Here is a 14893-nt window from a genome sequence, read left to right on the forward strand (position 1 = left end):
GGTTCGCATTGAGCCATTCCTCAACTCCAAAGTTCGGTTAGTTAGAGGGCTGTTAGGTGTCGGATAAGCTGTGAGGATGCCGTCATCCTGGTTGACGTACTCATATATACAATACTCAATTTCATCATTACATACATGTGGTGGAAGCTTTTTAACCTATATTTTGACTCAAATTGGTTTTACGACGTAGGCTGTTTTTACGATACCTCTGGTATAGCACATTCTTTTAATTAACCAAAAATTTATAAATATGTTGAAGAGGAATAATTTGTTCTTGTCTAGGCAAACAAAATTTTGTAAGTTCTGAATCACGTGATATCTTCCCAGATGAATTACTCAAGTGGGGTATAGACCGGGGATATTGTGATTAATTACAGTAAATATTGACTAATTCAATTAAGGACTAGGAAATAAGCCAACATGTTCATGCTGCTTTATCAGATGTGTATTCTGTACTGTCCGGCAGTCCATTAGTACATTAGTAAAGACAGCCACGTACCGACCACTACCGGACGAGTCTAGATTACTTTCAGTTTTGTCAAAGAGAGATATATCACAGCAGTGAACTAGTAGCCTCCATGTCATGTTACTCATGTACTAGTGTTTTATAATCACTGCTCCTTCTTTCGTGACAACTATTGCAATACAAAACGTTCGGAGCATATTGTTGAACGTTGGCTCGCGTCGGTTTATTAAAAATGTGCATATTATTTAGAAGCAAGAAGATAAAAAGAAAATCTATTAACAGAGCAGGTAATCCACCGTTTAATATTTGGGAAACTACCTCATAGCTAGAATTGGATCAGACATCCCAGTTGGCAACGGCCACCACAGTTCACCTCGTTATAGATTTGAGATCATGTCTGATAATTATTTCAATCACAAGTGTTTCAATCATGAGTCATCGGAATTATTGAGGCAGATTTGTTGTAATTTGTGGTGGTATTTTTATCAGTGTAATCATAGCTCGGTTGTGCTGATATTGGGCAATGATTTTATAAGTCCAGTAGACCTATCCTGTTTTGGCCAAAGATCAGGAACAGCACTTAGTTATTTAGTCACATATTGAATTAATATTATGTTAGCAGTAGAAGTTATTTTTGGTGGTGTAGGTATATTATGTGGTGTATTATTATTTTAGCTTTTTTTAAAAACTTTTGGAAGGAGTTAAATGTGTGGATATACAGAACTAGTTTTAATTAAGAATCGTAAATTTAAGGCTTTTTAATTTCGGGAAATCATATAGCCTATTTAACGAGCTATAAACGGGTGCAGTTTAGCTAAATTTCCCGTCCTAAAATCTAATTTAAATGGACCATACCATTACGAATGTGCTCCAGAGAGAAATGAGTTGGAGTTACCACTGGTAGACATCACCCTACAATACGTCAGCCTTGGACTATTTTTACATCGTTGAACCCTTATACCTTTCAAATCCACTGTTGAGACTTTCTCAATCCAAATACCTTCTGAATCCAGCTGTTAATAAATTCAGGCTGTAGTTTGCAATATTTGTAACTTTCGTATGTTTGTGAGTTCGGCCATGTGCCAGCAGCGCTATAACGAATGTAGCACATTTGTATATTGAGTGCTATGGAATCATGAGTATGTGCGAAAATTGGCGGAGTTCGTACAGATCCAATAATAACGCCTGTTTTACGGACCAGGCACGTGCAAATACAGTAATTTCTAAACCAACCTGCTCACCGGCACATAGGTGCAATATTGTTAACTAGTTATGCCTAATGACCCTAATTATTTCTAATGGCTTACTGTCCTTGAAACTTATCTTCGTGCTTTTTTGATTAGCAGTTAAGCGTTTTGTTTATTATTTCCGGCATGCTAATTGAACTTTTGTACAATTGAGTTCAATCTTTTGCAATAATTTCTTGTCAAGTGTAATGTGCGACAGCTCAATCGTGTCATAGGTAATTGATAATAATTTTATCATTATTCTTAATACTTAATAGCATTAATCAACAACTTAGCCCAATTAACAAAATAATAAATGATAATATTCCTGATTTGGTCTCTCAAATTGCAATCTTTAAGTGTTATAAAGGCCGCAAGACATTCTGCAATTCAGACGAACAATCGATTATTTGATTTATTTGCTTGCAAATTCGCTTGATCAAAATCATGTATTATTGTTAATTTGTGCAATGGTTGTAATTCAAATTGTAAACACCGGTCGCGTTGTTGATGAATATTAAACCGTATGCGTAGGGTATTACATATTAACTGTTTTATAATGACATTTTATTCCCGAAAAGTGTGAATGCATTTTAGTTGAGCGGTTGTCGTCTAAGCCTTGTTTACCATTACGGAGACCAATGGTCAGCCAATACAGGTTTATGTGACAGTCAGTGCGGCAATAATAATCTAATAATTTTATATTCCGTTCGAAGTTTCTTTGGCTTCGAAGTTGTTGCGGCGCTACAATTCCAATTTGCTGTCCGTCCGTATTTTCGCCATTAATTAGGGGTTGTTCACATATTACGTAATCAGCCGAGGGGGAGGGCCGGGGTTCCCAAATGATTACGGTTGATTACAGGGGGGGGGGGGGGGGTTGGCTGTTGATTACGTAATCAACATTTTCTTTTTTACCCTCTAGAATAAGAAAGATTTGACAATATTTTAACTCAAATTCCACTCAATTTCACTCTGATAGTGCAGTGATAAAATTCAGGAATTGATCGGGTATCCGGCTGCTAAAGTAAGTAGTTGGGGAGGTGCTCAGCCGGATATCATAACAATGATTTCGGCTCATAATGATCAGGGTAGCATGAAACGTAGAGAAAAGTGTTTTCCAGGGGGTGAATGTCAAAAAAAGGGGGGGGGGGGGGGGGGGGGGGGGGGGGGGGGTTAGGTCATGATTACGTAATTTTGCTGTCAGGAGCGGGGGGTTTTGATTACGGAGGAGGCCGAGGATGGGGGTAAAAATTGCTAAAATATTGATTACATAATATGTGAACGACGATGAGTTCAAAATCATTGCGGTTTTGACATAATATGACATAGTCTTTAATTCTATTTAATTAATCATTTCTTGTATTAACAAGCAGCAAGTCCAACTCACAGTCCTACACACAAGTCGGACTATAAAAGTCTAGTGCTTTCTTTCAGACACTTTCAATCCGAGATTAAAACAAACTCTGCAGGTGAAATTTAGCGCATACCAGCAAATTATCATCAATTAGCACCTTCAGATTTTATAAAAATTACAAAACCTGCATGCCCATAAACCTAGTCCATAGAAGCATGTCACTATTTCAGGCGTTTCATTTTCGTTTTTATAAATATAATCCTACCTTTGTTAGAGACTCCGGATTCTTGAAAATTTGCTTCTGAAATTCTGTCAGTTTATTCTGACACTGACAGCTCCCTGGAGATATTACTATATTAGTATATTTATTACTCAGCTGCTGAATTAGCAATATAACATGGACGGACAGGATAATCACGACTGAGAGCCGGTTATAATTTCACCGGGCAACAAAATACACAATTAGAACTCAAGCGCAGGCCCATGATATTGATAATCATATTTAATTCCCGACGCAGACCACAGTCAGTATTGATATTTTGAAGACCGCAGTAGATTTATATGACATAAACTTTGAATATGATTGACCTAAACTTAAAATATGCAGAATTATCACCCACATAATGACGCTAATCTATTCATTATCTTGTTACGACCCTAATTCGTTATAGCACCCTATCTCGAGCTAATTCCCATTTTAGTTAGTCAATGTAGTTCTATTTATCATACATATCAATAAACACATAATTTTGTTACGTGGCTATGCTTTAACGCTTTCTAGATAGTTTTGGAGTATTATCTTTAACCACTAACCGTGTTATTTGGGATAACGTCGATCATTGATATCCGGAAATCTTAAATGACTTGAACTGACTTGAACTGGGTTAAGTTGGAAATGATAATTCCTGTCATCAGTCAGATTAAGCTTGCATTTATTTTCCTTCAGAGTTTTGTGATTCGATTTCAGTTATTTTTGTATGAAATTTTAATAATTTTATTCTTCAATTTGGCCAAACGAATGTACAATTTAAATACCAAAACATTATCAAAACAATTTGTCTCTAATTGATTTGATTTATTCGTTGATTATCTATATAAAACGTTAACAACACACAATTTGACAGGGTTGATGTGAAGTAAGAGTTTTATTGGGTGTATCAGATACGGGTTTAAAGAGGTTTTTTAAATATGGGTGAGTAATCTTAGATTAGCATTTAGTATGATATTTTGTGGTTTTTTAGGACATTTTAAGGTATTTCAGGGCATCTTTATGACATTATCTAGAATTTTACACTGATCACGGTTCGCAGATTTTAAGATAAAAACTGAAGTTACACTCGAATATTTCATGTGTTGTACTCTGCTCAATCCAATTGCACGAATATCCCACATTACACTACACGTTTCAGGTAAACCAATAAAGAAACGAGGCTATGTGCCCCTCATGATATTCAGCGTCCTTTTCTTCGCGTTCATCGTCCTCATGGTGTGTCGCTGCAAGTACCGCTCTAAAGGAAAGAACAAAATAAAAAGCATCGCCCCGACCATCCCGGACGACCCAAACAGAACAATGGTATTGAAAAACGTGGGGGACATGCCGGACGTGGACCAACAGAGGTACAGTCCGGTGGTAGCCAGTCCTCAGATCAGGGAGAGAGATGTGGAGAGGGCTGACAGTGAGACGGGGAGCAACTGTAACGGTGCTAACTCACAAGTTTGAGGGACTCCAGAGAGGGCTGATAAGCTTTTTTATTCTGAGAATATTGAGTGTAATTATAGTGGGGATCAAATGTACGGTGGTTTTAAAGACAATGCTGTGTGGACGGTGATGCTGCAAGGAAGTCCTTATGTTAAAAAAACAGTGAATTGAACCGAACAGATAGTCGAGTTTGCTTGGACTATATAAGTTAAAGAACTGAGGTTGATTAGTCGAACGTTCAAGGTAAATTACATTGTCTGATGGGAAGCTGAAAGCCACATTCAACAAAGACAATTTATTAATATTATAGCCAGTCAAGTGGTAAGAACTGAAGAACATTTCCACACAAGGTCTGGAGGAAAATGTCTTTATTATAATTCGATAATTTTAAATTAAAAGGGATTATTTGTATTCTGATGATTGCATGTTTCATGGGCCATTGAATTTAGAGAATATATGTAATTTTCTAAATGAAAGAGCATTCGTTAAAAGTTTAAAAAAAAATTACTTACTGTATATTATTACATTAAAGTAATACAATATATTTTAGCAGAGGGTAAGAATCAAATAAATAGTGTTGCATGAAATTGATTCCCTAGAAAGTTGTCCATTAAACATAAAAATTTGATGCATGAATTCCTGGAGAATTTGGAATGATCAATGAACATTTCTTTAGATTAAATAAATGCGCTGAATGTTTAGTTTTGTATATTTATCACCAGTTGAGCTGATTTATGAGAGTTTCTGGTTGAATTTGACAACTACCAGTTTGCATGAGGGTGGAGAGGAGGTATGATGGTGTTGGCACGAATAAAATAAACTAACTTATAAATTGAAAAAAGTACAACGAGTAAGTTAATGCATGGCGGTATACAACTTTGACAAATTTTAGCAAATTTTTTCAAATAAATTTAGAGCAGTTTCAAAATATTTTCATATCATCTAATCAAGCATCTCCGACTCCAGAATACAGAATAGCAAAAAATGTTCATTATATTTATCAATATATGTTTAAAGTAACATGTTAACTTGTTTAACTTTCAGACTCAAATTTCCTTTTATTGTCTTTTACCGAGTATCAAAAAGCAACTTAACGAAGGTATCATTGGGTTCAACGACACTAATAAATATTTAATTTTTGCCCTAGTAAATACTACCTACCAGATAACCAAGAGTGATTGTACTGACTCCGAAGGCTTATCTGAGATCCAAAATACAAGAGTCAAAGACTGTCGGATGAAACTTTAATTATGTCGCTTCGTCAGAGTTTTGCCAGCACCAATAAACCATGGCCGAAAAAAAACCAGTCTCATAACTCTTACCATTTTCGTGATTGATCGGTCAGTACGTTACAACAAACAACAAACAAACAAACAAACAAACAAACAAACAAACAAACAAACAAACAAACAAACAAACAATCAAACAAACAAACAAACAAACAAACAAACAAACAAACAAACAAACAGACAAACAAACAGACAAACAAACAAACAAACAAACAAACAAACAAACAAACAATCAAACAAACAAACAAACAAACAAACGAACGAAAACAAGCAAATCGTCATCACAATTATTATTGAAAATGTTTCTATAAAATTAAAGTATTTCGTAACAAATAACAAATATCATTACGTCCTATACTAGGAGGTGTCTTAAAAAACACTTCAAATGATCAGATAAAATTAATCATTTTAACACTTGACACGACATCATAAAATTACACTATTTAGTGCACATAATGTGCACAATAATGATAAAAAAGAGAATTATACTCAGAATAAAGATTTTAATGATTCTAACTAGCATGCATTTTATGGTGATTTAGTAAATTCGACTTTTTAGCTGCTGCGTACAAACAATTAGGACATTTAAGGGGCCATCTACTTAAGACGTCAGCAAAAATTGCAGATTTTCAGACCACCCCCCTCTCCCTGTCCGGGTGTATCCGAATTTTCAAAACTACCCCCCCCCCCCTCCTCCGGACGTCCAGATTTCCAGCTACTCTTAAGAGTACAAATAAATCCAACTCAAATTCATTGTTAATAAAATGTGTAGTTGGTAATCTTTCTTCGCTCATATGACCTTATGAGTGGGTCGATCAATGACAAAGGCATGATGCCGAAACGTCGACAGCTAATTTGTTTTGAAACACTGAGTGGACACTCTCACTTCGTCACCAACTATCATTAAAAAAAATGAGTAGTTACTTAAAATAGACAATAATACATTAAGTGTCGAACAAGTTTAGCACAGTTACATTTAAGTTCTTGTTCAAAATACAGGGATCTTAACTTACAGAGTAATTAGTGTCAAAGAGTTGAAACAAATGGGACTTATTCGTTAATTCTGTCAACATTTCCGGACTTCCGTATTTTCAGAAACCACCCCCTCCCCCTGTCCGGATTTGTCCAAAATTCCAGAACCACCCCCTCCCTATTTGCCGGACGTCCTAAGTAGATGGCCCCTAAATGCAAATGTTTTCTCTCCCAAATGAGTTTTCATTATACATGTACTGTTATATGTAAGTGAATATAGTGAAGAGAATGGAATAACTCAGAATAAAGATTTTAAATTTAATGATTTTAATTAGCATGCATTTTCTGATGTCTTAATAAATTTGATTTCCGAACTGCTGCATACGAGCAATTTGAACATTTAAATGGTTTATCTCCCGAGTATGTCATCAAATGTACTTTTAGGTTTGATTTCCGAGCTGTTGCATACAAACAATCTGGACATTTCAATGGTCTCTCTCAAGAGTGAGTCTTCAGATGATCTTTGAGATCTGATTTCCGAGCTATAGCATATGAACAATCTGGACATTTAAATGGTTTCTCTCCCGAGTGAGTACTCATATGTCTTTTCATATGTGATTTCCGAGCTGCTGCATACAAACAATCTGGGCATTTAAATGGTTTATCTCCAGAGTGAATCTTTAAATGATCTTGGAGGTTTGATTTCTGAGCTGTTGCGTATAAACAATCTGGACATTTAAATGGTTTTTCTCCAGAGTGAATCCTTAAATGATCTGTGAGGTGTGATTTCCGAGCTGTTGCGTATAAACAATCTGGACATTTAAATGGTTTTTCTCCAGAGTGAGTCTTCAGATGTACTTTTAGGTTTGATTTCAGAGCGGTTGCATATGAACAATCTGAACATTGAAATGGTTTCTCCCCCGAGTGAGCAGTCATAATATGTGCTTTGAGATTTGATTTCCGAACTGTTGCATATGAACAATCTGGACATTTAAATGATTTCTCTCCGGACTGAATTGTTACGTTATATTGAAGAGTAGCACGGATCTTTTCTTCAGGATCACAATTTTCGAGAGGAATGCAACCACTGTCCGATCTATTCCTGATTCCAGATCCTAGACTACTAATATTATCATTATCATTTTGAAATTCATCACATTTTGGTCTTTTTCGTTTGCCAGAGTTTTCTACGTGATATTTGATATGTTTAATGAAACTATCCTCCTCCTGAAACTTTTCCCCACAAACTGAGCAGAGAAAGCCACCAGACTCTCCATTCATTTCTATCTGCTCCGTTTTTACTTCTGATTTAACAACATCACATCTATTTTGAACACAACAACCATCTTGTTCTTTAACGTAACCATTTTCATGAACAGAGCTTCCAGTAACTTCACTGAACAAAATTTGTTCCTCATCCTTTTCTTGAACTTGTAGGTCAGGCTGATAATGACGTTCCCTGATATGTTCAATAAAATATTTCTCATAGAAAAGTTGTTCGCCGCATGCTGGACACAGAAAACCTCCATTTTCGCTCCTTAAATCCTCTTCTTCAGTCTTAACTTCGCTTTTAATGTGAGGACATGACATCTGAAGAGTATTCTGGTTAAATTAATAAAAGAATTCAAGAGGAATTTAAAATCAGTATTAATGTTATCATGAATCAGGAGTGCCGTGCATCTATTATAAATTTGGTACTATACAGTGTTTTACAGGATAAGTTTTTGATTGATGCATTTAGTCAGAAATGGGAGATTTAAGTCAACATACATTATAAATAAGCAAAGAAGACAATTGCATTCCAGAAACTATATTTATTAACATGGGCATGAAATAATGTATAATCAAGGTAATATAGTTAATGTTTCTGTAATCTATTTCGTATATAAATTATCATCAATTATAGATATTGTTACATATCTATGTATATAATATCCTATTAGGTACATCCAATTAAGGCTACAAAATTGTTTCTAAGATGATATGAAAGTTTTTGACTTTATTTTATTCGGCAAGTTATTCCCAAATTCAAATATCTAAATACTGAAAAAGATAGATTTAAATTCTAGACTATAGTTATTCATCGTATTTTAAAACAATACTTTAGATGTTGAGATAAAATTATTCATTTTAACACGTGACACAACATCATTAAAGTTATACTATTTAGTGAATATAGTGAAGAGAATGGAATAACTCAGAATAAAATTTTTAATGATTTTAATTGGCATGCATTTTCTGATGTCTTAATAACTTTGATTTCCGAACTGCTGCATACGAACAATTTGGACATTTAAATGGTTTCTCTCCAGAGTGAATATTCATAATATGTTCTTTCAAGTATGATTTCCGAGCTGCTGCATACAAACAATCTGGACATTTATATGGTTTCTCTCCAGAGTGAGTCTCCATATGTTCTTTGAGTCGTGATTTTTTAACTGCTGCAAACGAACAATTTGGACATTTAAATGGTTTCTCACCGGAGTGAATATTCATAATATGTTCTTTTAGGTGTGATTTCCGAACTGCAGCATACAAACAATCTGGACATTTATATGGTTTCTCTCCAGAGTGAGTCTTCATATGTTCTTTGAGTCGTGATTTTTGAACTGCTGCAAACGAACAATCTGGACATTTAAATGGTTTCTCTTCCGAGTGAGTCGTCGTATGTACTTTAAGAACTGATTTTCGAGCTGTTGCATATGAACAATCTGGACATTTAAATGGTTTCTCTCCGGAGTGAGTCGTAATATGTATCTTAAGATCTGATTTCCAAACTGTTGCATACAAACAATCTGGACATTTAAATGGTTTCTCTCCGGAGTGAGTCTTTAGATGATCTTTGAGATCTGCTTTCCGAACTGTTGCATACAAACAATGTGGACATTTAAATGGTTTATATACCGAGTGAATCTTCAAATGACCTAGTAGATTTGATTTCCGAGCTGTTGCATACGAACAATCTGGACATTTATATGGTTTCTCTTCCGAGTGAGTTGTCGTATGTTCTTTAAGAACTGATTTCCGAGCTGTTGTATATGAACAAATCTTAGTTTTAATACTTTCAACACTACTATATAACAAATAATTTGAGATCATGAATACGATGTAGTTACATTGACACGTCGAGTAATCTCCTTTCCCTAATAAGAGCATTTTTTCCCGATCCATGACTCGTGCCGAAGGCACAAAAGAGTCAAGGACAAGGGTTAGCGATCGAGGTTTTTTTTGTATATGGTAGCTTTGCGACCGTGCGTGCGTGCGTACGTGCCTGCGAGCACTGTTATCGCCCACGTGACTACCTGCGCAAAGTTATTTTGCGAGATAATCTGAATTATATAATTGTTGGCGCGCGGCGCTGAACCAACCAAGTACATTATTAATTTCATCATGTACGTATCCCACTAGGCACTAATTGATAGCATATTATTATTATTTTGAGTTAGTATTACTATTTTGCACAGATCCGTGTCAGGTTGCATAAACAATAAACATATGGTTACATAGAAGTATACACGATTTTCAAATTCAATATAGAATTATATTAACTGGGCGGCGCTCGGCAGTCGGCATGTCACTTCGCCATATTTGCATGTTTATATAAACAGTAAAGACTGGGCCGTCCCCAGGTTGTATGGAATATGATAAATACGCCATCACGGATCGGGAAATTGAGCGGCCATCCACAAAAGAAAAGCGGCCGCATTTCTTGTTACTTGTCGCAACAACTGGGATAAAGATAATTTTACCCAGAATACATTACAACAATGCGACTCATAAATAATACTCCAATCCGGATTTTACATGAACAATCTGGACATTGAAATGGTTTCTCTCCGGAGTGAGTCTTCAAATGTACTTTTAGGTTTGATTTCAGAGCGGTTGCATATGAACAATCTGAACATTGAAATGGTTTCTCTCCCGAGTGAGTATTCATAATATAATGTGCTTTGAGATTTGATTTCCGAACTGTTGCATATGAACAATCTGGACATTTAAATGATTTCTCTCCGGAGTGAATTGTTACGTTATATTGAAGAGTAGCACGACTATTTTCTCCAGGATCACAATTTTCCAGAGGAATGCAACCACTGTCCGATCTATTCCTGATTCCAGATCCTAGACTAAAATTATCATTATCATTTTGAAATTCATCACATTTTGATCTTTTTCGTTTGCCAGAGTTTTCTACGTGATATTTGATATGTTTAATGAAACTATCCTCCTCCTGAAACTTTCCCCCACAAACTGAGCAGAGAAAGCTACCAGACATGCCATTAATTTCTATCTGCTCCGTTTTTACTTCTGATTTAACAACATCACATCTATTTTGAACACAACAACCATCCTGTTCTGTAACGTAACCATTTTCATGAACAGACCCTCCAGTAAATTCACTGAACAAACTTTGTTCCTTATCCTTTTCTAGTACTTGTAGGTCAGGCTTATAATGACGTTCCCTGACATGTTCAATAAAATATTTCTCATAGAAAAGTTGGTCGCCACATGCTCGACACAGAAAACCTCCAGTTTTGTTTCTCAAAACATCTTCTTCAGTCTTTACTTCGCTTTAAATGTGAGGACATGACATCTGAAGAGTATTGCGGTTAAATTAATAAAATAATTCAAGAGGAACTTAAAATCAGTATTAATGTTATCATGAATCAGGAGTGCCGTGCATCTATTATAAATTTGGTTATTGGTACAATACAGTGTTTTGCAAGATAAATTTTTGATTGATGCATTAAGTCAGACATCGGAGATTTAAGTCAACATACATTATTAATAAGCAAAGAAGACAATTGCATTCCAGAAACTATATTTATTAACATGGGCATGAAATAATGTATAATCAAGGTCATATAATTAATGTTTCTGTAAACTATTTCGTATATAAATTATCATCAATTATAGATATTGTTACATATCTATGTATATAATTTCCTATAATTAGGTACATCCAATTAAGGCTACAAAATTGTGTCTAAGATGATATGAAAGTTTTTGACTTTATTTTATTCGGCAAGTTATTCCCAAATTAAAATATCTAAATACTGAAAAAGATAGATTTAAATTCTAGACTATAGTTATTCATCGTATTTTAAAACAATACTTTAGATATTGAGATAAAATTATTCATTTTAACACGGGACACAACATCATTAAAGTTATACTATTTAGTGAATATATAGTGTAGAGAATGGAATAACTCAGAATAAAGATTTCAATGATTTTAATTAGCATGCATTTTCTGATGTCTTAATAACTTTGATTTCCAAACTGCTGCATACGAACAATTTGGACATTTAAATGGTTTCTCTCCGGAGTGAGTCACCATATGTTCTTTGAGGTGTGATTTCCGAATTGCAGCATACAAACAATCTGGACATTTATATGGTTTCTCTCCAGAGTGAGTCTTCATATGTACTTTGAGGTATGATTTATTAGCTGTTGCAAACAAACAATTTGGACATTTAAATGATTTCTCTCCCAAGTGAGTCTTTATATGTACTTTGAGGCATGGTTGATAAGCTGTTGCATACGAACAATCTGGACAATTAAATGGTTTCTCTCCCAAGTGAATACTCATAATATGTACTTTGAGGTATGATTTATTAGCTGTTGCAAATGAACATTCTGGACATTTAAATAGTTTATCTCCAGAGTGAGTCTTCAGATGTACTTTTAGGTTTGATTTGAGAATGGAATAACTCAGAATAAAGATTTCAATGATTTTAATTAGCATGCATTTTCTGATGTCTTAATAACTTTGATTTCCAAACTGCTGCATACGAACAATTTGGACATTTAAATGGTTTCTCTCCGGAGTGAGAAATAACATGGGCATGAGAAATAATGTATAATCTACAAAATTGTGTCTAAGATGATATGAAAGTTTTTGAAATTATTTTATTCGGCAAGTTATTCCCAAATTCAAATATCTAAATACTGAAAAGGATAGATTAAAATTAAAGACTCTAGTTATTCATCGTATTTTAAAACAACACTTCAGATGTTCAGATAAAATTTATCATTTTAACACGTGACACAACATCATTAAAATTATAATATTTAGTGAATATAGTGAAGAGAATGGAATAACTCAGAATAAAGATTTTAATGATTTTAATTCAGCATGCATTTTCTGGTGACTTGATATACTCGATTTCCGAGCTGTTACATACGAACAATCTGGACATTGAAATGGTTTCTCTCCCAAGTGAGTCTTGAGTGAAGACTCAGTCTTCATATGTACTTTGAGGTATGATTTATAAGCTGTTGCAAACAAACATTCTGGACATTTAAATGGTTTATCTCCCGAGTGAGTCTTCAGATGTACTTTTAGGTCTGATTTCCGAACTGTTGCATATGAACAATCTGGACATTTATATGGTTTCTCTCCAGAGTGAGTCTTCATATGTACTTTGAGGTATGATTTATTAGCTGTTGCAAACAAACAATCTGGACATTTATATGGTTTCTCTCCAGAGTGTGTCTTCATATGTTGTTTTAGGTTTGATTTCCGAACTGTTGCATATGAACAATCTGGACATTTATATGATTTCTCTCCGGAGTGAATTGTTACATTATATTGAAGAGTAGCACGAATCTTTTCTTCAGGATCACAATTTTCGAGAGGAATGCAACCACTGTCCGATCTATTCCTGATTCTAGATCCTACACTAATATTATCATTATTATTTTGAAATTCATCACATTTTGATCTTTTTCGTTTGCCAGAGTTTTCTACGTGATATTTGATATGTTTAATGAAACTATCCTCCTCCTGAAACTTTTCCCCACAAACTGAGCAGAGAAAGCCACCAGACTCTCCATTCATTTCTATCTGCTCCGTTTTTACTTCTGATTTAACAACATCACATCTATTTTGAACACAACAACCATCTTGTTCTTTAACGTAACCATTTTCATGAACAGAGCTTCCAGTAAATTCACTGAACAAACTTTGTTCGCCATCCTTTTCTTGTACTTGTAGGTCAGGCTGATAATGACGTTCCCTGATATGTTCAATAAAATATTTCTCATAGAAAAGTTGTTCGCCGCATGCTGGACACAGAAAACCTCCATTTTCGCTCCTTAAATCCTCTTCTTCAGTCTTAACTTCGCTTTTAATGTGAGGACATGACATCTAAAGAGTATTTTGGTCAAATTAATAAAAGAATTCAAGAGGAATTTAAAATCAGTATTAATGTTATCATGAATCAGGAGTGCCGTGCAACTATTATAAATTTGGTACTATACAGTGTTTTACAGGATAAGTTTTTGATGGATGCATTTAAACAGAAATGGGAGATTTAAGTCAACATACATTATAAATAAGCAAAGAAGACAATTGCATTCAAGAAACTATATTTATTAACACGGGCATGAAATAATGTATAATCAAGGTAATATAGTTAATGTTTCTGTAAACTATTTCGTATATAAATTATCATCAATTATAGATATTGTTACATATCTATGTATATAATATCCTATTAGGTACATCCAATTAAGCCTACAAAATTGTGTCTAAGATGATATGAAAGTTTTTGACTTTATTTTATTCGGCAAGTTATTCCCAAATTCAAATATCTAAATACTGAAAAAGATAGATTTAAATTCTAGACTATAGTTATTCATCGTAGTTCAAAACAATACTTTAGATGTTGAGATAAAATTATTCATTTTAACACGTGACACAACATCATTAAAGTTATACTATTAAGTGAATATATAGTGAAGAGAATGGAATAACTCAGAATAAAGATTTTAATGATTTTAATTAGCATGCATTTTCTGATGTCTTAATAACTTTGATTTCCGAACTGCTGCATACGAACATTTTGGACATTTAAATGGTTTCTCTCCGGAGTGAATATTCAT

The 14893-nt window shown here is 34.4% G+C and overlaps 3 protein-coding genes across 4 annotated transcripts in view; 2 read left to right on the forward strand and 1 right to left on the reverse strand.

Moving 5' to 3' along the window:
- The first annotated feature begins 4153 nt into the window (after positions 1–4153).
- LOC134816678 (uncharacterized) lies at positions 4154–5570 on the forward strand. The gene is made up of 2 exons (XM_063825631.1): positions 4154–4238; positions 4456–5570. The coding sequence occupies exons 1-2, from the start codon at positions 4235–4237 to the stop codon at positions 4764–4766; spliced, it is 315 nt and encodes a 104-aa protein (XP_063681701.1). The 5' UTR covers positions 4154–4234; the 3' UTR covers positions 4767–5570.
- A 1763-nt stretch (positions 5571–7333) lies between these two features.
- LOC134817459 (zinc finger protein OZF-like) lies at positions 7334–8596 on the reverse strand. The gene is given in 1 exon segment (XM_063826598.1): positions 7334–8596. A coding segment is annotated over 1 exon segment (1263 nt).
- Positions 8597–10071: 1475 nt separating this feature from the next.
- The window catches only part of LOC134816254 (IQ domain-containing protein K-like), a 72934-nt gene continuing 68112 nt past the window's right edge, over positions 10072–14893 (forward strand). The window contains exon 1 of one of the 2 annotated variants that reach the window (XM_063825014.1): positions 10072–10098. The gene's annotated coding sequence lies outside the window, so the exon portion shown is untranslated. The remainder of the gene's footprint in view (positions 10099–14893) is intronic. The other variant, XM_063825012.1, reaches the window with a different exon arrangement.

Source organism: Bolinopsis microptera, chromosome 6 (assembly GCF_026151205.1).
Source record: "Bolinopsis microptera isolate Bmic1 chromosome 6, MBARI_Bmic_1.0, whole genome shotgun sequence".
Taxonomy (NCBI): Eukaryota; Metazoa; Ctenophora; class Tentaculata; order Lobata; family Bolinopsidae; genus Bolinopsis; species Bolinopsis microptera.